The sequence below is a fragment of the Acanthochromis polyacanthus genome, chromosome 6 (genome assembly GCF_021347895.1).
Source record: "Acanthochromis polyacanthus isolate Apoly-LR-REF ecotype Palm Island chromosome 6, KAUST_Apoly_ChrSc, whole genome shotgun sequence".
NCBI lineage: Eukaryota > Metazoa > Chordata > Actinopteri > Pomacentridae > Acanthochromis > Acanthochromis polyacanthus.
Genome location: NC_067118.1, coordinates 36,595,778 through 36,622,757, shown reverse-complemented (window position 1 = coordinate 36,622,757; position 26,980 = coordinate 36,595,778). Strand labels below are relative to the sequence as shown.

At 41.6% G+C, this 26,980-nt stretch overlaps 2 protein-coding genes across 6 annotated transcripts in view; one reads left to right on the top strand and one right to left on the bottom strand.

Moving 5' to 3' along the window:
- The window catches only part of fmnl3 (formin-like 3), a 43,469-nt gene extending 41,719 nt beyond the window's left edge, over positions 1-1,750 (top strand). For all 4 annotated transcript variants that reach the window (XM_022203217.2, XM_022203216.2, XM_022203214.2 and 1 more), the window contains one exon: positions 220-1,750. Coding sequence is in view for 1 of the 4 variants with exons in the window: in XM_022203216.2 (XP_022058908.1) it covers positions 220-284 (65 nt within the window). In the remaining 3 variants the exon portion in view is untranslated. The remainder of the gene's footprint in view (positions 1-219) is intronic.
- Positions 1,751-1,798: 48 nt separating this feature from the next.
- Positions 1,799-26,980, bottom strand: part of lrp1ab (low density lipoprotein receptor-related protein 1Ab) — a 106,994-nt gene continuing 81,812 nt past the window's right edge. The window contains exons 47-90 of one of the 2 annotated variants that reach the window (XM_051950162.1): positions 26,810-26,929; positions 26,431-26,544; positions 25,542-25,691; positions 25,322-25,444; positions 25,035-25,151; positions 24,791-24,919; positions 24,541-24,669; positions 23,951-24,091; positions 23,279-23,466; positions 21,613-21,796; positions 21,427-21,512; positions 21,225-21,344; positions 20,915-21,102; positions 20,618-20,823; positions 18,445-18,633; positions 17,229-17,377; positions 16,883-16,976; positions 16,596-16,712; positions 15,764-15,883; positions 15,565-15,687; positions 15,349-15,474; positions 15,125-15,241; positions 14,042-14,148; positions 13,807-13,939; positions 13,454-13,576; positions 13,241-13,363; positions 13,000-13,137; positions 12,768-12,905; positions 12,505-12,624; positions 12,122-12,399; positions 11,872-12,050; positions 11,668-11,774; positions 11,355-11,474; positions 11,085-11,261; positions 10,824-10,964; positions 9,532-9,705; positions 7,551-7,712; positions 7,145-7,316; positions 6,267-6,368; positions 6,106-6,179; positions 5,922-6,015; positions 5,745-5,783; positions 4,911-5,055; positions 1,799-3,817 (exon numbers count right to left, since the gene is read on the bottom strand). In XM_051950162.1, the coding sequence (XP_051806122.1) occupies positions 3,680-3,817; positions 4,911-5,055; positions 5,745-5,783; positions 5,922-6,015; positions 6,106-6,179; positions 6,267-6,368; positions 7,145-7,316; positions 7,551-7,712; positions 9,532-9,705; positions 10,824-10,964; positions 11,085-11,261; positions 11,355-11,474; positions 11,668-11,774; positions 11,872-12,050; positions 12,122-12,399; positions 12,505-12,624; positions 12,768-12,905; positions 13,000-13,137; positions 13,241-13,363; positions 13,454-13,576; positions 13,807-13,939; positions 14,042-14,148; positions 15,125-15,241; positions 15,349-15,474; positions 15,565-15,687; positions 15,764-15,883; positions 16,596-16,712; positions 16,883-16,976; positions 17,229-17,377; positions 18,445-18,633; positions 20,618-20,823; positions 20,915-21,102; positions 21,225-21,344; positions 21,427-21,512; positions 21,613-21,796; positions 23,279-23,466; positions 23,951-24,091; positions 24,541-24,669; positions 24,791-24,919; positions 25,035-25,151; positions 25,322-25,444; positions 25,542-25,691; positions 26,431-26,544; positions 26,810-26,929 (6,014 nt within the window). In that variant the 3' untranslated portion in view covers positions 1,799-3,679. The remainder of the gene's footprint in view (positions 3,818-4,910; positions 5,056-5,744; positions 5,784-5,921; positions 6,016-6,105; positions 6,180-6,266; positions 6,369-7,144; positions 7,317-7,550; positions 7,713-9,531; positions 9,706-10,823; positions 10,965-11,084; positions 11,262-11,354; positions 11,475-11,667; positions 11,775-11,871; positions 12,051-12,121; positions 12,400-12,504; positions 12,625-12,767; positions 12,906-12,999; positions 13,138-13,240; positions 13,364-13,453; positions 13,577-13,806; positions 13,940-14,041; positions 14,149-15,124; positions 15,242-15,348; positions 15,475-15,564; positions 15,688-15,763; positions 15,884-16,595; positions 16,713-16,882; positions 16,977-17,228; positions 17,378-18,444; positions 18,634-20,617; positions 20,824-20,914; positions 21,103-21,224; positions 21,345-21,426; positions 21,513-21,612; positions 21,797-23,278; positions 23,467-23,950; positions 24,092-24,540; positions 24,670-24,790; positions 24,920-25,034; positions 25,152-25,321; positions 25,445-25,541; positions 25,692-26,430; positions 26,545-26,809; positions 26,930-26,980) is intronic. The other variant, XM_051950163.1, reaches the window with a different exon arrangement.

Below are 26,980 nucleotides of genomic sequence, written 5' to 3'. Positions count from 1 at the left end.
AAATGAGGTGACCTGAATAATGTAAACAAACCAGTTTATTGGGTGTAGCTAATAAAGTGGGAATTGAGTGTACCCATCTGCATTTGTTGCTCACAAATACTCTTAGGATTGCAAAAGAAAAGAGAAATAGATAGAAGTACGTTTGCAGATTGACCTCTCGGTCCTCTAACATGTGTGTCCCCCCCCGTCTCTCACCCCTCTCTCCATGCCTGCTCACAGATCTCCGAAACCAGCCTTTCCTGCGAGCTGACGCATTGATCCGGAGCGGTTGGAAGAGACCCTAAACCACTTATTCGTCACTTATACCCCCCTCCTCCTCTACTCCCGTCCCCGTTATAACCCTCCTCCCTGTGTCCCAATGGTCCATCTCAACCCTGAGGCTGCAGATCACAAAGACTGAAAAGGGAGGACAGGACAGAGCCCTTGTTTTAGCTGGGTAATTTATTTATTTATGGAGGCCCCTTTACAGCCACTTTAAGCGAGCAGGCATCATTACAGAAGCACAACGGGCTGCCGCTCCTCTGTCACTGCAGGAGTAAGACTTTCCCTGCTCTGCTGGCACTGAGAGTCGGAGGATAATCGCAATACAGGTGAGTGGAGGACTGATGGACCGCAACTTAGGACGAAGAACTGTGTGATCGCTAACAAGTGTCTGCCAGCACGTGGATCTTCATGTGGATGTTCCCAAAACCCACTAATTTCCTCAGATTGCAGCTCTGAACTGGGAGGCAGCCAAGAGAAGTTGCCAAACTCTGCTGCTGGGATGTCTGCCTCGAGGAAACTTGCAAAACCTTCCTCCAAATAACAGAGAAGCTTCGTTACTATAACATTTGTGGACAGTTTCAAAGCGTTGTTGAGTCTTCGCAGCGCATACAATCAAGCCTTAACGTTGACAACGGTGTATTTCGATTGCATCTCGGAGGAGAGGCCATCACATTTTACTGGTTCTTCTGGACGAGCTAGCCAAACCAAAACTTCTCAATATGTTCTATGATTTGCTTGAAGAAGTGCCTTTTGTGTAAACAGTGTTATTTCTCATGAGTCAGCCATAATTTGTCTGTCTTTCATTTGTTAAAGATTGTATTTTTTACTGCCTTGTACTATTGCTAATGTTTGCCTTATAATACGGACAATATGCAAGTGGAAAGTTCAGGCTTTAAAGACGCAACTAGAGGGTAGATTGTTGTTTTTTATCATTTACCTCTCTAGCACATCGATGTCTTAAATCTCAGCGTACATGAGAGCCTTTATGTCTTAGCGCCTTGTCCAAGTAATGATTGAGTACTGAATGTTATTGCACCTCGACAACACTCCCCGTCACGCCTAAAGTGACATTGGGGAAGTGACAAATGTATGAAGAGTTCACACGGACTGCTGTTGAAGGGTGACGTTGGGTTAACCTGCGATAAATACGTTAATAGATGAAGGATGAGGGGCGTTTTAAGCTTTTACAATCTGTTTAATACAGGTGATGTGTTTCTTCCTAACAGCTGTTGAGACTTACATCGGCACAAAGGGAGCGAAACATCTTCACACTACTTAATTTGACTCATTGTATGAGACACTATTCTTTAAATGGACATTTATATTCCTGTACATTAAAAAAAAAAAAAATCAAGAAATTGAACTTTTTAGGAGAAATTATCCTTGGGTATTGTCGATCGACTGAAAGATGACATTTCTCGTTTAATAAATATGATGAATTACTACAAGAGCAAAGATTGTCATAAATCAGTGGTATGAAAGCAAAGGATGATGGTCTGGTTTTTTTCTTTTGATGAAGCACCATTCAAACAAGCCATTTCTACATATTTGTTTTATTTCTTTGTTCTTTAAGGATAACTGACGCTAATTTCTGATGAACTCCAGCATGAAATAACGACTTGATTTTCCTCTCCATCTCTCCAAATGACAGACAGGGCCATCATACATTTCTACTATAAAAATCCATTTAATTTCTTATATCAAAAAGAAATAGAATCATAAAACAATCAGAACCACAGAGATGTGGGGTTTTGTTTTTGCCACCGAAAAGAAATTCTCCAACCGAAACATGATTGTTCTAATTTACATGGTCACGTGGTGGAAATTTAACAGAGCAGGATGTAAAGGAAAAAAAAGAGGGATAAAATGTGATGAATACTGTTAAGAAGTGAAGGGTTGGGCGTGTGAGCACCATGCAGAGTGATGTGGAGGGGATGAGCGATGAGCTCAGTTTAAAAAGCAGCGCGGTGAAACACACACAGAGCAACACTTTGAAGACTAAAAACCAGGCTGACGGGCAGATGGTTAGTGTTAGCAGCAAAGCAAAGGAATTTAAAAAGGAATGCTTATCAGGAAGCTGATCAGTCTCCTTCCTGGGAATGCACTTAAAAATGAGCATTAACCTAAATTACATGTCCATGTAATTACATACAGTAAAAAAAAAAAAGAAAAACAAAGAAAGAAAAAAAAGTTCAATCTCCCACAAAGTATGTACCATCAAACGGTCTCCCTGGCCTTTCCTGAAAGTATGTTTACAATCAAAAGACAAGGAACAAAAGCTAAATGCAACCATTCTCAGCTAATTACTGGTTGCGTACTGGTATTCAGTGATAACCGGAAATTCACAGAAGCTTGCCTTCACTCTCCAAAAAAAAAACCAAAAAAACTTTCTAGAGCAGTTTCAGAGCAAAATCCAGCTCCTGTCCAGAGTGTCCTGCAGTAGGCTAAACCAAGGCCACGGTAATCCATCCCAGACTTTTCATCCTGGAATGTGGACTTAATTACAATCATCTTCATCCAGCGCACTCACACACTGCCACCGACTCATTCATTGCTGACAGAGCATGTCAATTACACAATGACTTAAAAAACTGTTAAAAAGTACAGACTGCTATTTGTTACTGATGTTTGTATTCCTGGGTATATTTTCAAGACACTTTGTTAATAGGTTCATATATATGGAAATATATATATATATAACTTTAGTCTGTGCAAGGAGATAAAAGACAATCACTTGAATGTAGTTCTTTGCGACAACATAACAAACGCCGTCTGCGATGCTCGTCCTCCACGTGTACATGTGCAGTTAATCATCTCATTCCTCTCTCAGCCTCCATCTCCCTTCAGATCTCCAACACCAAACATACATTAACACATAATGTGAAAGACTGAGCTGAACCAGCATCCAGGAAGCATTTATCGGGAGCACTGACAGTTGTCCTCTCTTTCATGACACAACAAAGACTTGGCAACATTTTCTAGGATGGAACAATATTCTTTTTTTTCCCCTATACAATTCATACAAAAATAAAAAATTAAAATTGTTCCACTGCCATTTGTATCTCTCTATCTTTTACATTTGCACAGAGGTAGTGGCTATACGTGTGAGAGAGGAGGGAGACGTGTGAGGAGGTGAGCAAAATTAAAAAGAACTGAAAAAAAAAAGTCTATAAAATGTTTCATTTATCCGTCACCAGAGGATTTTTTTTTTGTCAAAGAACAAAATATAATACTGCAATCACTTAAAAAAGTAGTCCTTCATTTTATACATTTTATACAGTGTTCTCGCTTTTTTTTTTGTTGCTTTTCTTTTCAGTTGGTAAAGGCATAAGATGAGAGAGAGCTCGTCGGCTCAGCACTGGGTTTGTTTGGGCGAGGCAGGGCAACGTTGGCAGAGTTCAATCCATGCCGAGCTCTACGCCAGCGGGTCACTCATGTCCTCATCGCCCTGGGAGAGAAGCTCCTTCTTTTCATCAGTGCTGGCCAGAGAGTTGCGGCTGTTGTGGGCGCCCATGTACAGGGTGGCATACACCGGGTTGGTGAAGTTGGTGGGCTGCAGAGCAAAGAAGATTACATGGTGGCTCAGGGCATGAGAAAGGCAGAGAGGCTAGAAATGAGAGACAAGCATGTGCTGCAGAAAGAATTATATATAAAAAAGGGTCAGTTTATTTCCCTCTTACTATTAGAACCCTATCAGATACTTTAGGTTTGTTGCATTTTGTGTCAGCATGCTTTAGTTCTTTGTTTCAGGAAGTCCAGTCACCATCTGTTTGCTCCTGACCAATCTGTGGATGCATTTCCATCCTTCAGTTCCAATGTACATTTTCAAATAATGAATGAAAAACACTGTGCAGAAACTCCAACATTTGAAGAAATATATATTAAAAAAAACTGCAGAAAATTGTACGTTTTTATTCTGAAATGAGGCATTGGAAACATACTTACTAATTAAAATGTGACATACATGAAGCAAACTTCTGCTCCACTGAGAAAATATAGAATTTCTTTTGTAGTAATTTGAGGAACGTTGGATGGATTTGATCTTTTTATCTTTTATCTTAGTCTATTTTCATTTTTTTTGGTCTCTGCAGTGAAGTGGAAGTTTGCCTCATGTATTTAATAATTATCTATCCAGCAAGTGTGTTTCCTTTGCCTCATTTCAAAACAATAACTTTAGATTTCTCCTTTTTTCTGTTTGTTTTCAAAAGTCTGGCATTTCTGCACGGTGTTCTCATGCTCTTAATGACATTATTTAGTTGCAGCCTCTTATTTTGAAATGCTTTTTTGGCACCTGATTGGGAAATAACGCCACCAGCTGTTTATTTTCCTAATATGACTTTAGTGATTTTGCTCCTGGAACTTTCGGTAATGTTTGTATTATATTTAGATTGCTGGCTCAGAATTTAAGCTTCAAGTTTTGGTTACCATCCCAGTACAAAGTGAGGGCAAAATACTCCAAAAATAAAGCCCTGGTTATTATATTAACAGTTTTATTTGGAGCCAGGACAAACGACATTCCACCATCACAAACTGACATCTCAAAAACAGATTTACTGAACTGTAAATGTGTGATTTGACAAAATACTCGGAATATGTTTGAAGATTTATTCATATATGATTTGGATGAGCGCTCTGAGCTGTGTTACCTTGTCTGGGTCCAAAGCAAAGTCTGAATCCAGGAGCTCCCCGGCATCATCATCAGGGTCTCCTTCATAGATTTTATACGCAGGGTTCCCGATCTCAACATTCATGGCTCCATTTGTCATCCGGTGGTGCTGGAAGCCCTTGGCACTGCACAAACACAAATAAGCAATAGATTAAGGGCCTTGTTCAAAAAAGGCGATGCACTATTTTTAGGGGAAAAAATTAAATTAAACGAGTTTCAGTGGCTAGGACAGTCTCATAATTTGGGATAAACCAGGTACTTTTCAGCACCAGCTACACACAGTTCACACAACAGAGACGACATGTATTAAAGGTTGTCAAATGAGCTTTTTCCTTCACGTCAAAAGGCCATTTGATCAAACCCATCGAATATACTGCAGCATGTCTATCGAGGAGAATGCTGGGTTTTCACATTGCAAATATTCGGCTGTTTGCAAGCTTAGGAACATCGTTCGTAGATGCACAGTTGTACATTTTTATCTGCAAGCACACAGCGGAAGCCTAACATTTACACACGTAAACAAGGAAAGGGATGGAGACGCAAGTAGGATGTAGCAGTTTGATTTGTTTGTGCATCAACACCAAAGCCAGGTCAGATAAGAGTCGATACATCCCTGTGCTGCTGGGTGGGAGACCCCATGATGGAGGCAAACAGGAGACGGCAGGCAGGGACAGACGGACAGATTTCTGCACCGACCAACAGAACGGACAAATGGACCGACACAAAATAAAGCATAGCCAGTCTGTGTGTTAGGAAAGGGAAGGGTAGAGGATTCGTGGGTCGACAGGTGAATTATGTAACCCTATCAAGTTACCGCGAGCACTGAGAACGAGATTTGCCCGGGCATAGAGACCTGGGAGACAGGAAATAGAGGTTATCAAAAGGTAGGAGAGAAAGAGAGGCTAGATAGCACAGGTGTGAGGACCAGATGAAAAATGGGAGTTTGATTCTTTTTTCCTTTCACAAAAAAAAAATTAAGACCAGAACTCACCCACGCATTCTCCGCTTGTACCACAAGATGGCACCAACCACCAGCAGTGCCAGCAGCAGCAGCAAAAGCACTGGGACAACGATGGAGGCAGTACCTGCGATCAAGCAAATAAAGGTGAGCAAATAAGACCGAAGTGCATGTTTTGATTACCGATACTCTGTCGGGAAATGCGTGTGCGTCTTACTTCCACTTGAAGTAGAAGAATCGACAGCAGCAGCCGCAATTTCGCATCTGTATCCTCTCCATCCAGCAGGACACCTGGACACAACACAGACAGAGTTGTAAAGTGTGCAACTGTGCGGGTCTGACGAGTTCTAGTTTGTGGATGTGGGGGTCATATCTTACTTGCACTGAGGCAGCAGCGAGCGAGGATCAACTGAACACTGTCCATTTGCACAGTAGTTGAAGCAGGTGTAGCAGCTGGGTTGGGTCTGACCGTTGGGACAGCTACACACCCAGGCAGGCAGATAGAAAAACAGATTTTAAAAAAATAAGTGCCCTCAGGCTCTATTAGAGCAGCAGATTATTGACACAGATCAGAAGGTGTAGATCCTCTCGGACATGAGCTTTTAACCCTCGTGTCGTCCTGCGAGTCAAATTGAGCCGTTTTAAAGTTTGAAAATGTGGAGAAAAAAAAATAATCCACAATGAAAACTTCCACATTTAACATTTTTGGGAAATTTTGGTGCAAAAAAAAAAAAAGAAATGCTAAAAAAGAATGTTTCTTTATGAACATTCCGAAAAAAATCAACCAAAATCCAGCGAAATTCGCTGGATTTTGGTTGATTTTTTTCTGAATGTTCGTAAAGAAACATTGTTTTTTAGCTTTTCTTTTTTCGTAAAGAAAATATTAGCACTTTTACTGATATACATGGACTCACTAGATATTTTTAGAGTTTTTTGGAAGATTTATTCATTTTTTGAAAATATTTACATTTTTAAATTTTTATTTATTGCCAAATTTAAGCATTTAAAAAAAAATAAAACTTAAGGGAAACTTAAGGAATTTTTGGAAATTTCTTCCTGAAGATTGTTTTTTATTTTTTTTTCAGACAAGGGAACATTTTTTTTGGTGCCCGTAAATGAAGACAACAGGAGGGTTAAAGCGCGTGATGCCAACAGAATGATACGTGACTTTTCTCACGTGGTAGCAAACGATCCACAATAAAAGATAAATATTTACAAGTCCAAGTCTCAGAGTCCACATTCCCCAGCATGTTTACCTGCAGGAAACCTCCCCTGACGATGACGTCAAACACTTGCCCGTCCCGCAGAACACACATTTGTCCAGCTCACACTGGTACCCGATGTACTGAGTGGGGCACTGGCAGTGTTTCGTGCCGTTGGAGGTTTGCAAGCAAGTGCCGCCGTTCTCGCAGAAACCTTCGCATTTACCTGAAGACGGGAAGGAAGAACAGAGTCATTCTCTCTTCTGCAGGAGTGAGAAGTGGCAGAAAATCTTTTCCACAAACCAACAGTGGATCCCCATTCCGTAAAATTACATTTGTCATCTTTTTTTTCTGGCACAAAGTGGGCTACATAATCAAAAGGATTGTTTCACCATCAGTTCACAAAATTCTGCCAAACTCCTTTCAGACAACATAAAATCATCTCAGTGTTGCCACTTACTGTACTGGCACTGGTCTCCCAGGTATTCTGGCAGGCAGCTACAGGTTGGCTGGTTGCCCGTATTGACTGAGCAGTTGCCTCCATTCAAGCAGTAGTCCTGACAAGTGTGGAGGTTGCAGTTGGGCCCCGTGAAGCCTTTAGGACATCTGCAAGTTGGTGCGCCTAAAAAAAAAACAAAAGCAGTAAAATATCAATGAAGAGCCAAAAGAAACAAACATCGACCACATACGCACGGTCTGTTCAGAAATGCAGACCGGTCTTCCATGAGATAGAATAAATGAAGGAGCAGGAACATCATGCTCCTCCGCTGCTGCCTTTTAGCCTGTGATTGCTGTCGCTGATGAATATGCCACAAAGTTTTCCCACACATCAAAGAAGGGGAGAAAACTTGAACAATTCCAGCAATTTTCTGAACAAATGAAACATGTTTCCACAGCTGCGATCAGAGGCCTAAATTACTTACAGGAGAAATATTATCCTTTCAAGGGAAATTTGGCATTACAAGTTTATTTAATTTAACACTTGAAGCTCAGTGGAGACGCTTTACGTCCAAACTCACATCCTGTCTTCTTTGCAAAATGACTCAAAGTTTTTACTGCAGCAAGGTGAAATGCAGATTAAATGAAACTGCAACTTAACCTTTCTCACAATGCTATTTGGCAAAAAAATACAAAAATACTTTTACAGCGAAATTAGTCAAAGTTAAAACTGCTGTTCATGTACGTCCACACCCATTACTCTTGTTTGAGTTGCTCATAAACTTGTCATGTTCCTTTCATATCATGAAAAAGAGCACAGCCAGAGCTTTGTCATTACACATATTTATATAGACTGAAAAGATTGCATTGTTAAGACAGATTAAATGTCTGCAAAGTTCTCTGTTTAGTAAGTTCTTCACCCTTTTCCACACTCCTGCTTCTCAGCTGTATACGTCCATATGATGTCAAAGCATACTACGTATTAAAATAAACAACTAAACTTTTTAGTAATACCAGTTGTTTCTCAGTACACCAAAGAATAATGCAGTTTTAAAACTGTCTCAGCTTTGTCTCCAGCATAGGGCTGACATCAAATCCCACTTTGTATAAAACCTAAATACGAAATCATAGATTTTCTATTTATTGCAATGATTAAAAAGTTGTGGCCAAACAAAGAACTCTATTGGTTGCACACAGATCCTAGATTCTAGGGGAATGAGGAAAAGTGGCCATTAAGAGCCTCTTGCTTGGGGATAAGAAAGGGGAAAAAAAAAGCCAAATCTAGACAAATGTATAATAAAGTGCATGCTACGCTGATTTTTGTTCGGTATTAAGCACATCTTTTTCCTCTAGCACGGTTCTGATATTTCCCTGCTCCAGATTCCAAATTCTGAAAAGACATCTCTACTTACAGCATTATGTAAAAACACAACAATGACACAATATGATTTATATTTCCAGCTATAAAAACTCTGCAAGCATTATATTATTATTAATAATACGTTATCTAGATGACCCAGACTTAAAAGCAAAGGTCTAGAGCTCATTGCTGTTAATAATTCACCAATTAAAGACATTTCTACAATACGGGAAAAAGGTTTACACTTTCAGTTTAGCTCGTTAGCATAAGAACATTTGCTAATCAACCCTCAACACAAAATGCAGCCGAGGATTACGTAAATGTGATTACTTTTACATAAATCTGATCACAAACCAAAGCACTAGACAAATTGAAATGTTGGCTCAAAGAAGCCACTAAAGGCAATGACAGGGAATGAAAGTATGACGGTCTGTGCCAAATTATATGGCAGCCTATTTAACTATTATTTCCCAGAAAGTAACAAATGTCATCCCTAATGGTAGAATTCATCCTCTGGGGACCATGAATGGGCCCGTTTATGTCAATCCACCCCAATAGCTGTCTGGATACTTCAGCCTGGACCTGAGCAGACCAGCAGGCAGAATACTTTACCTTACTAACCATGACAAAGACTGACCCTTACCTGTGTGAGAAGCAGTGCAGGTGCCTCCGTTCTTGCAGTAATCCCTACACTGGTTGATCTCACATCTCTCTCCGGTGTAGCTGGGCTGGCAGCGACACTTTGCCACCTGACGGGCGTTGAGGAAGCAGCTTCCACCGTTCTGACACTGAATATTGCAGGGACCTGAGGGGGGAGCTGAGGAAGGAGACGATATATTGAAAGCGAGAGAGCAGCTGGCTGTAGTGCACATTAGGATAAAAACACAGGAGCACATTAAGATAAAAACACAGGAGCACATTCTCACATCACTACAGTAAAGCAACATTTCAGATCGCACACTCCAAGAGGAAATTATCTTCATGTATACAACGTATTTGGTCTAATATACTTTGACACTATTTCCAGTCACATTAGTGTTGAAATAATCAAAGAATGCCTCCTGGTTGGTTATTGCCTTTATCTAATGTTTTAATTTGCACCATCTATTTTGCTCTTTCATTGTTTAAGTGAACAAGTTGTGTTTTTTTGTCGATCAGAGGTGGTGATACGACACACTTTGCACCTACTGCATGTTTACTCAACACACACACACGCTCTGCTGCATTTGCACACCCAAATAACAAGAAAGTCATAACAACAATACAGAATTGCTGCTATGTCTTCAAGGTAGAATAAATATGTGCAGATGTGTGTGTGTGTGTGTATGTATATATATATATATATATATATATATATATATATATATATATATGAAGAGTTTTTTTGCAAAAACAGATAACTCCGTTTTGATAAATTTTCAGAAAACTTTCTTTTATTGTTTACTTCAGATAATATCAGTCAAACTGAAGTTGAGTGGATTTGACTCAGTAGAAAAATGCATGACAAAATAGAGAAAAAATAAATTATTGTTATTATTATTATCTCAAGTAAACAATAAAATAAGTTTTCTGAAAATTTCTAAAATGGAGTTCTGTTTTTGCAAATAAACTCTTCATATGTGTGTGTATAATACATGTATATATTTATACAGTTTTTTTACATGTATATATTGAGTTGCTTTTTATTTAGAACATTTTTTTTTGGTTTTTATATTTATCAGTCCAATGGGCTTTTTGGATCAACATTTCAGTCATGGTGTTCACCAACTAGTGAATGTTCAGGTTGACAACAGAGTGGCTATTCTATTCTTCTAAAATGCAAAAAGAATAATACCCCCCAAAAATAACTATAAACTAATATAACACATCTAAATAATGCATCCAAATCTGCATTTTTTGGATTCAAAGTTGTAGACACTGTGCGTGCAGACTTACAGAAAGGCGACTGCGTGGGGCTCGGTCTCTCCACACACGTGCCGTTGTCTGCGACGTAGTTGTTCGGGCAGGTGCAGACCGGTCCGCTGGGGCTGAGCAGACACAGCCACTCGCACTTTTTCCTGTCACATGGGTTAGTCACTGGCGCAGAGGGAAACAAGACATCCAGTGAGTAAATTTGCAAAGTATGTGCAAAAACAAAAATATTGAAACTGCACACTATGTGAAGAAAAATGTTCTGAAAACATGATGGACACTCACTCTCCGGCTGCTTGTAGCGGTGGTACAGGACGATGTCGGTGGCGTGGTTGATGCCCGTGGTGAGATTCTCCATGCTGCCTTTGCCAAACTTGTTGACTCGGAAGACAAAGTTGTTGATATATGTGACTCCGTATATGTAGTCCTCGAAGATGTCTATGCTGAATGGATGGAGCAGGTCTAGAGATGAAAGAAAAAAGAGCAAACAATGTGTTAATATCACACTGCTCAACTTTCATGATGGAAACCGTTTTACTGTAGTGAGAACTCAACTGTTTTTGATGCCGGAAATAGCGATGACAGGATCAGAGCCGTCCAGACGAACGCTGCCAATGACTGACAGTTTGGCATCCGCCCAGTAGAGACGCTCGTTGAAGTAGTCCACAGCCAAACCTGCACAGTTACAGTGGAAGAGCCTTAAAGACGTGGACATCTGAAAACTTTTTGTGAAGGTTTTTCTGGGCAGTTTGCAGAATCTAATGATGTCTAACTGTGATTGTGAAGCAAGGAGTCGCTGAGAAAGAACAACATGTTTTCCTTTCCTCGGAAAAATCAATAAATCATACGCTGTTGATGCAGTACTGACCTGTGGGCCACTGGATGTTCTCATGGACCAGAGTTTGTCTTAGAGTGCCGTCCATGGCGGCTGTCTCAATTTTCGGGTGGTTCCCCCAGTCTGCCCAGTACATGGTGCTGAAGAGAAGCACCAGTCAGAACACACAATTACAAAACACCATGACAATAGAAAAAGCCATGATAGAAATCAAATATTTAACATCTTTCCTCTTACCCTCTCTGGGGATCCACTACGATTGCATACGGCTCGTCTATCATGCCAGAGATGAGGGTCTTGCAGTGCTGCCCCGACATCTGAGCCACTTCAATTACATCTCGACCAGAGTCGGTCCAGTACAGGTTTCCAGCCACCCAGTCCACAGCTATACCACGAGGCATCTTCAGCTCTTTGATCTGGGTGTGAGCACAAAGACCTTTACAGACTGTTCGTGTGCGTGTGACTTGAGTGCATCGACGAGTCTTACCTGCAGGTTGGTGATCCGGCCTTCGCTCTGGCGTCGGTTCCTGTGAGAGTTCGAGGAAGACGAGGACGGTCCTGGAAGCTCGTAGGAGGAGATGCGGCCCGTGTGCCAGTTGGTCCAGAAGATGCGGTTGGTTTTGACGTGCAGGTCCATGGCGTCGATGCGCACGCTGGCGTCGCCCTGGAACGTCTGCTCGTAGCGCCAGTTGGGCATGCCGGGGTCCAGGCTGCGGATTTCGTTGTCGTCAGCGATGTAGAGGATCTGCCGGCTGCTGTTCATGTCTGGGAGGACAAGAATGAAGGTTACAACCAAGGCATTGAAACAAATAAATAATATGAGAGTAAAAGATAAGCAGTGTGTAAAATAGATGAAGCTCTGGTGCTTACTGTCAGCCTTGCAGGTGTCGTTGATCCTGGTGAAGTACTTGTGGCAGCTGCATTTGTAGGAGCCTTTGGTGTTGTTGCACATGTGGGAACACACTCCGAACTGTAGACACTCGTTCTTATCTAAAGAATGGAGAGCCAAATGAAAATCAGATCAAATAGACAAACATTACAGCCCAGCTCCTCACCCACAAAGTGTAAAACATCTGCTGTGTCTTAAATATCTGAAGCGAGGCATTATCTGTCACGTTTTTCTGCATGCATACCTCCACATGTGTGGTGTCCTGTCTTCTGGAAGCCCGGTTTGCAGGAGCAGAAGGAGTCTGTGCCGTTGGTGACGCAGTGGGCTTCATCTCCATCACCACACTGAGTCCTGTTACTGCGACAGTCATTTAGCTTCGTGTCTGGAAACGAACATGCAAGAGACAGATGAGTCAGTGAATGTAAAAAGGATAGTCAGATTTGCGGTCACTTAAAGAAAAAAAAGTGAAAAGGCACCTTTCTTGCAAATGACCTCATCAGAGCCATAGTCCTCGCAATCATTGAAGAAGTTACAGCGCAGAGTGGAGCTGATGCATCTGCCGTTATTACAAAGGAACTCATCCTTCTCACACGTGGGAAGAGCTGGAGTAGTTCCTGTAGACAGATACATATGTCAGCTTGTCTTTAATCAAAGCGGAAAAAACAGATTTCAGGAACCAAATTATGGAACTTGTAGCCGAACAACCCCTCAACTTACGGCAGTTCAGTTCATCAGAGTTGTCACCGCAGTTGCTCACTCCGTCGCACCTCTTTGACACTTGCAGACACACGCGGTCATTCTGGCAGCGGAACGCTCTGGTGGGCGGACACTGGAACTTCCCTGAGAGCCGAACGGACGGAGAAAAACACATCAGGAGAAAACATGGAGACTGACAGACAAGATGTGTGAGACTCACAACGCTGCACTCACTGCATTCATCTGGATTCTCGTCCGAGTTGTCCCCACAGTCATCCTCTCCGTCACACTTCCAGGCGAGGGGTTTGCACAGAGTGTTGTTACACTGGAACTCATCCAGAGGGCAGTGACGCCCAGCTGAGAGGAACAGGAAGCAAGATGTTTACTACTGGTGTGCATTTGTGGAGAATCTAATGAATGATATTGATGTTGTAAAAGTATAATCACACAATTATGTCTCAATAAATTTAAAGTTATTTATTCATTTTATCTTGCACGGATGCAGAGAAATTGAAAACAAGTATTTGAAGAACGATAGGTGATAATACAATTGAAAGCCGTGTATAGACCCACAAAAATACACCTACCAGCACCGCCGCAATTCTCCTCATCGCTGCCGTCCATGCAGTCTGGGTCGGCGTCGCACCGCCAGCGGATCGGAATACAGTGTCCGTTCTTACACTGGAACTGGTCGTTGTCACACTTCAGGTCACAGCCATGCTAAAGAAACAGAGAATGAGCTTTTTTCTACTTACAAATGAAGAATCAACACTATATTATTTTTTATAAACACCGTGACCCCCAAACATTAAGTCTCTGCACCTCATCGGATCCATCAGCGCAGTCATGGTCTCCATCACACTTCCACCTCCCGGCTATGCAGCGGCCATTTGTGCAGGCAAACTCACTCTCTGAACATTGTCGAGGCACTGCAGAGCGGGAGGAAAAACGAGGTCTGAGACGAGACTGGCAAAGAAAGACGCCTTCAGCAAAGCACGAGACAAGAGTGCAACACTTAGAGGGATGACACTGCAGGGGATGATGTGAGAGAGTGAAAGGAGCTCAGTGAGACTCAAATGTTGATTTAACCTGTTTATAATACAGCCAATTCCATTTGAGTGTTTCAAATGTATCTGTTATTTTTGTGGTAATAAATAAATGTTACAAATATATATCATACAGAATTTGTAATGTTTTTTTTCTTTTTGAATATAAACCGAGTTTCACAAGTTAAAGTAGCTGAATATAAAAACTGATCTGTAGTTTTGACTTAAAAGTACATAACTTGAAAACCAAATTATTATTATTAATCTTCCTCAACCAAAAATTCTCTTCACTTGTCAGATTCGGTTTTAGGATTTTGTTGCATCGGTTGTTACTCTGCCAGGCTAATTAGATCTTCTACTGTAATTGGCACTACACAAATTAAACTGAACTGAAATAAAACTAGCAACAAAAATGAAGTCTTTCTCAGTGGCATCTAGTGGCAAAAGGAATACAGGGCCACTGCGTTACCAAATGAGTCTATACAGAGCTCAGTTTTTCAGACTCTCACAGGTTGGTTGAGATCACACTGGGACATGAAAATGAAGACAGAATGGAGTAAAAGACACAGCAGAGGCTGAATATGGGAGTGGTTCACCAATACAGGTGAACTAACTTACCTCTGGCTCATGCCAACAGGACAGTATGAAATGAAACAAACATCAGATGAGGTGAGATGCATCACAGTGAATGGGCAATGAATTAGCACTGAACAAGTGTCTTAGCACGCACAGTTTGAAAGTTTAAAGTGTTACCAGTGGAAAAGTCATGAGTGTAAGTGACAGTGGACAAGGTGAGCTAACTGATGCTGATGTTATGTAGAGAGGAGGCATTTTTTCCAAAGCAAAAGTGACACCCAACTGCACTTGTCTTCATCCGAGTTGTCTCCGCAGTCGTTGTCATAGTCGCACTGCCAGCGGCCCGGCACGCAGCGGTTGTTCTTGCATCTGAACTGATACGGCTCACACGTCCTCTCAGCTGTGCGAATCACACAAAATGTCATCGTCAAGAAAATCCAAGCAGGAGGAGCAAAATCTGGACCCATACACGCATCTGTCTGCTTTTAAAAGAGAGGATATTCTCACCGCACTCCTCTTTTGGCTCGTCCGACGCATCGCCGCAGTCGTCCTCGCCGTCACACTTCCAGCGAGCGGGGATGCAGCGGCCCGAGTCTTTGCACCGGAACTCGTCCACGCCGCAAGTCATCTGGGCTGGAAATGGAAACATATGGGGCCACTTACACTGACGGCCAATTAGGACGACTCAGAATTAGTAATATGCAATAAAAAGGGGAGTCTTACTGCAATTGGCGGGTTCATCTGATCCGTCCACACAGTCGTTGTCACGGTCACACACCCAGACGCGAGGGATGCAGCGTTTGGTGATGGCACACTGGAACTGGGTGGGTGCGCACGTGACCTCAGCTGTGGGAAGAAGAAACTGACTATAGCAACGGCGGAACGGAGGCAGAGGAAACCAGAACAAGGAGGAGATGCTTACGGCAGTCCTTCTCGTCCTCTCCTTCTCCACAGTTGTCCTGGCCGTTGCAGCGGAAGATTCCAGGGATGCAGCGGCTCGGGTGGGAACATTTAAACTGGCTGGGCAGGCAGACGTGGATATCTGCAGTGTAGCGACACAGAGAGACCGTCAGAAAAACAGGAAACAGACATGATGCTTATCAGACAAGAATATTAAAGCATTGTGTCGCAATATATAAGAAAAACAGATAATCAATTCTGTTATTTTTTCGTATTTCTTACTAGTATTTTGGGGGTGGCGATAGATAGCTAGATAGATATTATTAATCCTAAGGGAAAATCAAAATATTCACCAGCTTACATACAACAAAAATGATAATAGTCTTCTTAAAAAAAACAAAAAAACATCTTCTGTGTATATATTGTTCTGTGTTTCTGCACTGTGTGTTTCTAATTTATTCTGTACTGCCTTTATACTATTTTTTCTCCTTAGAGCTGCTGTAACAGTGAACTTTCCCCACTGTGGGATCAATAAAGTTTATCTTATATCACCTTAAAAATAACCAAAAGTCAAACATACATACAAACAGGCATGTTTGTAACATTAAAGGTTAGTATATACTCTTAAACTTGCTGTACAATACTATAAACAAAACACTTCACTTTAAAATCTATAGAAATGCCAATTGTATTAAAAGTCAAACAGAATTTACATCTTTCAAGGCACTGATTTAAAATGATTTAAGTGGTTTAAACTGATTTTGACAGGTGGTACGAAAACAGTTGTCATAAACTACATAAGGTTTAATTAATTTAACTAATTAAAAAGCTTTAATAACCGTGTATAAACATACCGCAGTTGGCCTCGTCTGAGTTGTCCTGGCAGTCATTGTCTCCATCACAGATGTATGCAGGGTTGGTGCAGATTCCTGTTCCACACTGAAACTGCCCCGGTCTGCATTTGAACACCGCTGCAATGGAACCAAACAGGCAAGATCTTACTCAACCTGTCAGACAACATTTCATTATAGTGGAATTGTCCCTTTTCATGTTGATTTGGCTAAATAAATCCCTGTACATGCATGCACCATGTGAGAGGATTCTGGCACCATCGTATCTAAATCATCTCTCAGACACTTACGGCAGTCTTCTGGCTCATCTGAACGGTCTCCACAATCGTCCTCGGTGTCACATTTCCACCAGAAAGGAATGCATTTGTCATTCTTGCACACAAACTACAACAGAAGGAGAAATGAATCAAAGCGATGAGAGGGCAGCAGAGCTCCGCTGCTTCAATGCCGCTGACGGAGACAGAAGCTAACTGGTAACTGTAGCACCGGGCAGCCTGCCAGCTGTCAATAGACAATCACTGGGCACGAGTGGTTTATCAAACAAGCCACAGTGAGCCATTTAGATATGAAAAGCTACTTATCATCTGCAGTCAGTCAGATTTCTATTAATGATGATTACACAGCCTCCCTCCCTACCTGGCTGGCTGTACAGTTGGACATGCAGGTGCGCTGATCGCTGGCCAGGTAGAAGTTGGTGGGACAGGCGCACTTGTAGCCTCCTCCAGGAGAGAGGAGGCAGAGGTTGCTGCAGCCGCCGTTGTTGGTCTGACATGGGTGGTTGAGCACTGAGGAAGAGGCAGAAAGAGGAAGAAAGTTTTCACCTCATGATGTGCGTTTTTTTTTTTAGCACAAGACTGAGGTTTAAGGATGACTGGATTAATCCTCTGAAGCCCAAAGCGTGAAAGGTTGAAAGTCATGTTGCATTTATCAGAGGTAGAAACTGTTAAAGAAAATTTAAAACAAGTTTAGGTTGAAATGTTGTAGTGTTCTGAAATGACACTAAATGTTTGTCATGACCATTCTTCTTTACATATTGTCTTAAAAGATCAAATGTCAGCAGTAGAGATGGTAGCACACTGCTGTCTCAGAGCTTCTGCGCAAACTGTTATAAAAAAAGTGCTTTTTTTCAATTAGTAATAAGTTTCCATCTTCGTTGTGAGATGTCTATTAGTCCATCCCACAAACACCTCTTTCAAACAGCTCTTTCCCTCAAGTCTTTGGATTCTGGTTCAGTAATATTAGAGGTTTCCTTCACAGCTCCACCTGAACTTGAAGTAGATGATATCTTCTCCTCCGGTTGTTGAATTTTCCAACAGTCCTTGAACAACTCATCTGTAATGTCTCGTTCAGTTGAGACACCTTACCAGATATAAGCTTTAAAAATGTGGTATTTCCTCAAATTAACTTTGTTCTACATGATTAAAGCAAACAGAGCATTTGCTTTAATCAGATTCTGTATGATTTAAGTTGGAAAATATCTGTAGTGTGTAGAGTCTCCCTTTGTGGTTGTTGGTGCTGATAATTTGTGTGAACTTGTAGAAATGTAGTACATATTGATATCATGTTTATGATTTATGGCATCATAACTTTGTTAGACTGCACAACTGATATTTCTGAGTGGTCAGCTGCTTCCATGGATGCGCAAGACTTCATACTGCAGTGACAAATGAGTCCACAATGAGTAAAAAACATCCAGAAACTGAGTGAGGTTCAGAGGAATAAAGCAGGGACATTTTGGATTCTACATGCATATAAATGTGTGTCTTAGCTTTGGAATATATTAAGAAAAAAAAACCTAAAACACAAGCTGAACCACGTTTTTTTCAGTGAAATGTATGCATTTATTTCTCACCCTCTGGCTGACGGTAAGGATGGTAAATGTGAATGTCCATGGGTCGATGCAGGGTGCTGATCAGGGTGGACTTGTTGGTACCCAGAGACTTATGAGCTCTGTTTATGGACTTTGTCTCCCAGTCGGTCCAGTAGATGTACTCCTCAAACAGCGTCATGGCGAAGATGTGAGGGATGTCTTGGCTAAGAACTGTGAGGGCGCAAACAACAAATCAGCCGCTTTGTTATGAGGAAATATGAGTCTTACAGAAGGTTTAACATTGTATATGAAGAAGAACTGTAAGACTTTCAATTTTTCCTGCAACTTTTTCTGACTGTTTTTAGCTCAAAGTGCTCTTAAATGTATCAACAGTGAAGTGGAGGAGAAGTGTGAAACACATGACTTTCTACTGAAATTAGTTTGAAAATCAGATAAACTCTTGACTTTCCCCATTAATATTACATGTCTCAAACTTATGTGATATACTGGAAATTCAGTGAACACATGCAGTGATTTTAGCAATTTCCAATTGTAAATTGTATGTTATTTGTATTTTTTAACTGTATTTGTAACGTGTTGAAACTTTATGTGCTGCCAATCTTGGCCGGGTCTCTCTTGTAAAAGAGATCTTGGATCTCAATGGGACAAACCTGGTTAAATAAAGGTTATAATAATAATTACAGATTTCATATTCTTGCTGTTTTTTAACGAGTAACTAACGTAAACTATTGTGAAAGTGACGCAGGATGGGGTTCATGTGTACAGTGGCTCCACTATATCTGCGTGTTATGCAATGGGTTCTACACCTCATTAGCTTTTACACTCTAAATTGCACTTTTTCTGCCCCCATACACTTATTGTTAATGTGCTTGCTCTCAGGGTTACAGAAACACACCACAGCAATCCAAACATGCTGCTTACTTACAGACCTGAAAACGTGTGGCACAAGTTTAAAACACCTTGCCGGTAAAAGACCGTGGTTTCAGCATTGATTTTTAACAAACAATGTGCATTAAAAACATAAAATTTCATCATGTGATTGCAGTTTCACAATGTCAGGTTGAACTATTAGTCAGATTAGCTTGAATCGCCCTTTGGTTCTTCCTTATCAGAATATAAACAGACCTACTTTTGCTCTGCAAACGCAAACAAGGCCACACTGGTCCTTTATGATGCGTGTGTGTATCCAAGGATGGGTGAATAACTCACTGGACGCACTATTAGTCGAAGCTAATACAAGGTTATGTCACATTATATGATGAATTTCTTTTGTCATTGTGTATAAAAAGCAGTTTTCCTTCAGCATGCTTTCTTCAGCAGTTTTCTTGTATCGGATGAAAAACTGCAGAATCAAAACTTGAATGTAGCGCTGAACTGTTTCAGAAGTGTACGTTGAAGGATGTACTCCAACCCACACATCTGCAATACCGCATTATGAACATTCTTTATTGAATAAATAATGGGAAATAATGGGATGCCAAAGTTGTCTACATGTGTTGAGCAGAGCTTAACGAAAGTGGGGCGAAAAAAATTCAATGCAGACGCCCAGTGAGAATTCCTGCGTGCCGGGTTGGCTGACAATATCAACTATTGTAGCCAGCGTGCTAAACAACGGAGCGCTATGCAGACGTCATACATGCTAGAGGCCTCACTTATTGGAACAATCTGCCCTATTCAAGGTTTCTGTCCTCTAGGCTTGTGGTTCAAAACTCAAAGCCCAGCGGACAGCCATCGAAGCCGCCTGCCTGTGCTTAGTGGCTCCCTAACAAATGTGCGTTTGTACGCATGACTAGAGGTAAATCATTCAGACGACAGGACCATTAGCTCGTCAACCAAAGACATTTAATCACAGGAATATCTAATCTGTGTTTCACTTCCACTGTGGTCTTGTAATAAAGAGTTTCTTAAATTAAGCGGAGAAGATAAAAACCGCATAAAGCTTCCAAGTTCTCTGTCAGGTTTATTTGAAAAGACTAAAGCAATAAAACAATAAAAATTATGCCTGCAGTTTAGATAATTGTTGTGACTTATCCAACAATTACCTGTTTGATCATCAAAAAGACAATGATAAAGACGGCATACTGGATCACATTTCTACAGACCAGTAAATAGGCTGAAACATGCTGAAGTCTCACAGAAATAAGATCTATCAGTCAAGTTGAGTAAGAAAAACATGTGTGAACTGTTTTGTTACCCGTGTGTCTGTTGGTGCCATCCAGGCTGGCAAACTCGATGTAGTCCTCCCTGGCATCGGCCCAGTATATCCGGTCATTGATGAAGTCCAGGGTGAGTCCGTTGGGCCAAGTGATCTTATCCTCTATGATGACAGTTCTGTTGGTGCCGTCCATCCCAATTCTCCCAATGTGGGGGTTGTCACCCCAGTCAGACCAGTAGAGGTACCTAACAGCAGTGGATAAGGAATATTTAGATGACAATTCTCCATTTAAATCTCACTGAAGCTGAGAACGCAGTGAGATAAGCTGGTTCGTACCCATAGCGTACGTCCAAAGTCACAGCACGCGGTTCCCTCAAGCCGCTGTTGACCAGCACAGTCCGGTAGGCCCCGTTGAGTTTCGACACCTCGATGGTGTCGCGTCCTTTGTCACACCAGTACAAGTTTCCACCAACCCAGTCCACTGCCAAACCATCCGGATTACTGAGGGAGGTTCTGTGCAAAACCTGCCGAGTTTATCAGTCAAACGATAAGAAAATGAGAACGTTTCCAAGAATATTGTTCAAAATGTGCTTGCTAAACCAATCATCCAGTGGAGCACAATGACTGTCAGATTTCCTCCACTCACCTCCATGTTGCTGCCGTTCATGCGCATGCGTCGGATCATGCTGCCCTGAGTGGTGACATCTGTCCAGTAGATCATCTGCTCTGCATAGTGGAAGTCCAACGCCACTGCATTATTGAGGCCCTGAAAAAAATGAGGCAAGTACAATATTAGAAGACATACAGAGGATGAACAATAAAAACTCAAACTGAGCCACGTGTCTCACCTGCTTTATAAGAGTGTAGTTGGAACCATCCAGGTTGAGTTTTCTCAGGTAGTAGCGATTGGCAAAGATCAAGTAGGGCTCCTCTTCTACACACACACACACACCAGACAGAAAACACACGCTTCAGGACTGAGTCAGCTGTGAGTAAGTAGTGGAATATAAAACACATACACGTGCGCGCCTTACCCGATGTGGACTTGCAGATGGTGGGGTCATTGGGGCTGAGCTCAAAGCCGTCCACGCAGAGACAGTGGAAGCTGCCGTGCGTGTTGATGCAGCGCTGAGAACAGGGGTAGGTGGTGGTACACTCATCTACATCCACACACGTCTTCCCATCGCGCTTCAGCTGGAAACCAGGATGACACCTGCACTAAAGGGGCCAAGAGCACAGGAAATGTGTCAAAATCTCATAGCCTGAGGACTGTGGCAGTTCTCACTTTAGGTCTGGACCACTTCCAACAACCTGCCACTCTGTCAGAAAAACTCTTTCAACCTGGGAGACGTGCTTCACCTTCAACCAGCAAGCTTAATTTCTGCTCCATTTTTATGTAAATTGGCAGTACTATCTGAAAACTGACATGAAATCCAGTCGCTGCTGTCAAGTAAGCTGCATAAATAGCTCCAAATCTCATTTACAAAGTTGTCTCACAACAGGCAAAACATAAGCCGACATCCAATATGTTTGTAGAAATAAGTGGCGCCAGCATCATCTTAGCATAAGGCACGGTTAAAACATGTATTCATTACTAGTCAAAATCAGCTTGAAATGTCACTTTTCATAAGCACGTCTGTGTTCTGGAAGGACACCAACGCACACTCTCACACTTTCAAACACTTCTTTGCCAACATGTGGGAATTTGCTGTCTACTAATGCGGTACGTGCACAGAGGAAGTCACACTGCTGGAAAAACCTGCGATGATGAAGTAACAGTGAGAAAAATTAAATGTTGAGCAAACACTGCACTTATAATCACTCAATCTGGCATCCTGGACATCTGTGCCTGTATAAAATGGCCCCAAAAGTCTGTCTTACCATTATTAACTGCAGCTCTGACCACATCAGAGTTCACACAGAGTTCATGCTGTTCTAAGACAAGCCCCCTACTTTCAAGCACTACAGCCAAAACATGGCTTTGTCTTACAGAACTGCATGCTTGAAGTGATGTTCTCCCAATCATTAACGATAATTTCTCATCCAATTTAAATCTGTTAGTCACTGAAAAAAAAAAACCCCATCTATTATTTTCAGCTGATTTCTGGCAGAAATCAATTATAAAGTGTGGGGGAAAAATAATTACGGATACATCAGAAATGCTGGAGAGAATTTGGAGGATTAGATGTCGACCATTCACACATTTTCTGGAAATGTCCCAAACTTTCAGAATTTTGGAAAATCGTCTACAATGTCCTGAGAAAAGTACTTGGTTATATAATCCCGACAAAACCTGAATTCTTTTATTTATGCAATTTTGATGATGGTACTGTCCATGACTGATGAATATTTGATAAAGATAATGTTAATTGCTGCAAAAAAATGTATAACAAGGAAATGGGGACAAAATATTGTCCCATCAAATAAACAATGGATAGCCACAATTGAGGACATAATTATCAAGGAAAAACTAACCCATCGATTGAGACTACAAGAACCACAAATGGACAAAAAATGGAAAAAATGGACATCGTATATACAAAATAATTAAGACCGTGCAACCCAGACATTTTGTTTGTTTGTTTTCTCCTTTTTTTCTTGTTTGTTTTTTGTAATTGATGTATTGTAAAATTTAATAAAACATAAGTGTCAAAAAAAAAGTGAGGGGAAAAGGCTGAAATAACCAATTAGATGGCTTACCTTGAAGCCAATCTTGAGGTCATCGCAGAGCTGTGAGCAGCCACTCAGCTTGCTGTTGAGACACTCGTTGATGAAGCAGTTGAGTTCATCAGAGCCGTCACCGCAGTCGTCGTTGCGATTACACAGCAGAGTCTCATTTAAGCACTTCCCATTACGGCACATGAAGGCTGAGTCATTACACGTCCTCTCTGAAACCACATTTAAACATCACGTTGGATTAGAAGTGTCACATACACTACCGTTTAAAAGTTTGGGGTCACCCAGGCAGTTCCATGTTTTCCATGAAAATTCACACTTTTACTGATGTGCTAACATAATTGTACAAGAGTTTTGTCATTTTCAATTAGTTATTCAAAACCATTAGCTAACACAATGTAGCATTAGAACACAGGAGTGATGGTTGCTGGAAATGTTCCTCTGTACTCCTATGGAGATATTCCATTAAAAATCAGCCGTTTCCAGCTACAATAGTCATTTAACACATTAGCAATGTCTAGACTGGATTTCTGATTTATTTAATGTTACCTTCATTGAAAAACTGCTTTTCTTAAAAAATAAGGACATTTCTAAGTGACCCCAAACATTTTGACGGTAGTGTGTGACTCATGCTTTATCATGCTGGTAGAGACATGAAAGCTGAGGAGAGGAGAAAAAGCTGATTATAATCTAAACCTGAGTCTGTGCAGCGAGGGTTCTTGGGAGCTTCATCGGAACGATCCTGACAGTCAAACTCTCCGTCACACTCCCACTTGTTCTGATTGAGGCAGCGGCCGTTGGCACAGCGGAACTCATCCGGACCACATGTTGGGTATTCTACACCAGAGCAAGAGGATATGGATCATCACCCTCGACCGCAGTTTGTGGTTAAACCAAAATAATCTCATTCAATTGAAACTTTCAGCAAAATTTTCTAACTTCCTATTTAACATCTGACAGATCTGAAAGAGTTTAACCATAAAATTAAACAATGGCTCAAATCGAACCAAACCTGTGAGCACTGATGAACATTTCTTTGTTTTAATGTATATATTTTTATTAATACTGTATGCGTAATTCTTTGTAAACTTTTGTAGACTGTATTTTCTGTAGTTTGTATGTGTGAGGGACCAGGTCTGCGAATTAGCTGTTAGCTATTGACCTATGAACATGACATCGGTTAATGTAACAATGTTTGTTGTTCTGTCCCTATCAAATAAACAAATAAACAAACAAATAACATTCCTCAATTTCTCTTCCAGGATGGAAAGCGGCGAAACACTCACCACATTCCGGGGATTCATCGGACCCATCGGAGCAGTCGATGTCGTGATCGCACACAAAGTGTTTGGGGATACACTGTCTGTTCTGGCACATGAACTCATTCTCGGTGTCACATGTGCTGTTGGTGTACACTGGAGGCAGAAAGACACTTTTGTTAACAGGACTGAATAGATGTTTCAGGGTGTTTCACATCAATCATAACACAAAGACAACAGATTGTCCATCGGGTCATTTTGTAACCGTCTCACTCACTGCATCCAGCCTTGACGCTCTCATCAGCTCCATCAGGACAGTCCTTATCTCCGTCACACTTCCAGCGCTGAGGCACACACATATGAGAGCCTGGACACTGGAAAGCCTCAGGACTGCACGTCTTGGACTCTGTGACAACATCATGCAAAAGTGGAATGATGATATAACATCTGGAAATCTCATTCTTGCAGCGTAACGTCTGCACCAAACCCAGGGGAGAAGAAGTAGACGATACGCCACTTACTGCATTTCTGATCCTCGTCAGAACCATCACCACAGTCGTCAGCGCCGTCACACACCCAGTGAGTGGAAATGCAGCGATGGTTCCCACATTCAAACTGGGTGGACGTACAGAATTTGTCTGCAAGGGATGGCAGAGAGCGCTAAGCATTTTGGAGTCATTATTTAATTTACCCTAACTGTAAGCTTTTCCATCTGCAGTGGGAAGCCTAAAGAAAAACAGTCTGGCTCCTCTGGTATGTTCTGTGTTTTCAAGATAAAAAAGGGGTATTAAAGGACTGCAAGACTGACCACAGTGTGTCTCATCGGCTCCGTTCTCACAGTCATTCTCCTTATCACAGGTCCAGCTCATGGGAATGCAGCGGCCGCTGGGACAAGCAAAGAAGTTGACTGGACATTTCAGCTTCCTTTTATCTGCAAAACAACAGGAAAAAAACAAAACAAAAAGTTGAACCTCAGATGGGTTCAGCAAAGGTAGAAGTATGCTAGAGTGGAAGCAGAAGTCCCCTACCTGGACAGTTTCTCTCATCGGAAAAGTCTCCACAATCATTGTTGCCATCACACACCCACGAGGACAGATAACACAGAGTGGTTTTCTCACAGCTCTGGAAGGACGCGCCTTTAACTCCGAGGCGGAAGAAACGGGAGCAATCAGTGGGCTCTGGGAAAAACATAGGAACCTTTAAACACTTAGTTAATACCCCAGAAGAAATCCTGAAATGGGGTTCATTTTAGCAAATACCGGGCTTTGCAAAAGTTCTGTTACACTCGGTTTCATGATCTTTAGAGACGTTTACATGTCGGAGGGAAAAATTCCATTAAATAAACTGAAAGTTCTACCTTATAGGCAGGTGTCCTTAATACAAATTTGTTTCTCTGGTGAAGTTGTGTCAAGATGGAAGTCAAAACAGTTGAGATATCTGCTCTCCTTTGTGCTGAACATCAGCCGGATGACCGTCCACAGAGTCGCGGAGAGGCTAAAGAATGGTGAAGATCTTTCAGGTCTTCACCATTCTTGAAAGATCACTGAAAGATCTTCACCATTCTTCAGCCTCTCCGCGACTCTGTGGACGGTCATCCGGCTGATGTTCAGCTGCTTGGCTCTGTCAGACTTGTTGTGGCCAGCATGAAGGAGAGCAGATATCTCAACTCTTTTGACTTCCATCTTGATACAACTTCACCGGAGAACAAATTTGTATTAATGACACCTGCCTATAAGATAGAACTTTCAGTTTATTTAATGGAATTTTTCACCCCGACATGTAAACGTCTCTAAAGATCATGAAACCGTGTAACAGAACTTTTGCAAAGCCCGGTAAATCGCAACATTCCCAGCATCCTTTACTGGTGAATAAGCCGGGACAGAAAGTACAGTTAAAAATGAAGGATGGTTTACATACGGCAGTTCATTTCATCGCTTGCATCTTCACAGTTGACCACCTGGTCACAGCGGCTAAAGTTGGAGATGCAACTTCCATCTTTGCACTGAAACTCTCCCACTTTGCACAGCGTCACTGCAGAGAAGTACAGGAGTTTTTGAAATCACACATTTCCTTTTAATATGCACCAGTCAAAGAGGATTTCACTGGCAACAAAAACACTCAACAGCTCCTCTGTGGCAGAACGAATCCAGGTGAGGTGTCATTAAAATGCACGATGATCAGCAAAAAACACTGGGACACTGTGTGAAGAAAACGTGATAATGCCCCAAAATCTGACACCATGCAAACCTTCAGTAGGTGTTTTTTCTTAAACGTAACATAGAAACAAATGACTTACTGTTGCAGGGCAGCTCATCTGAATGGTCGCCACAGTCGTCCGTGCCGTCACACCAGAACTGGTGGCCAATGCAGCGGCCGTTCATACAACGCCTGTAGCCTTTCTTACAAATTCGATTGACTGCGGAGGAAAATCAGCTAATTAGTATTGGCGGAGGTGTAGTGTTCTTTT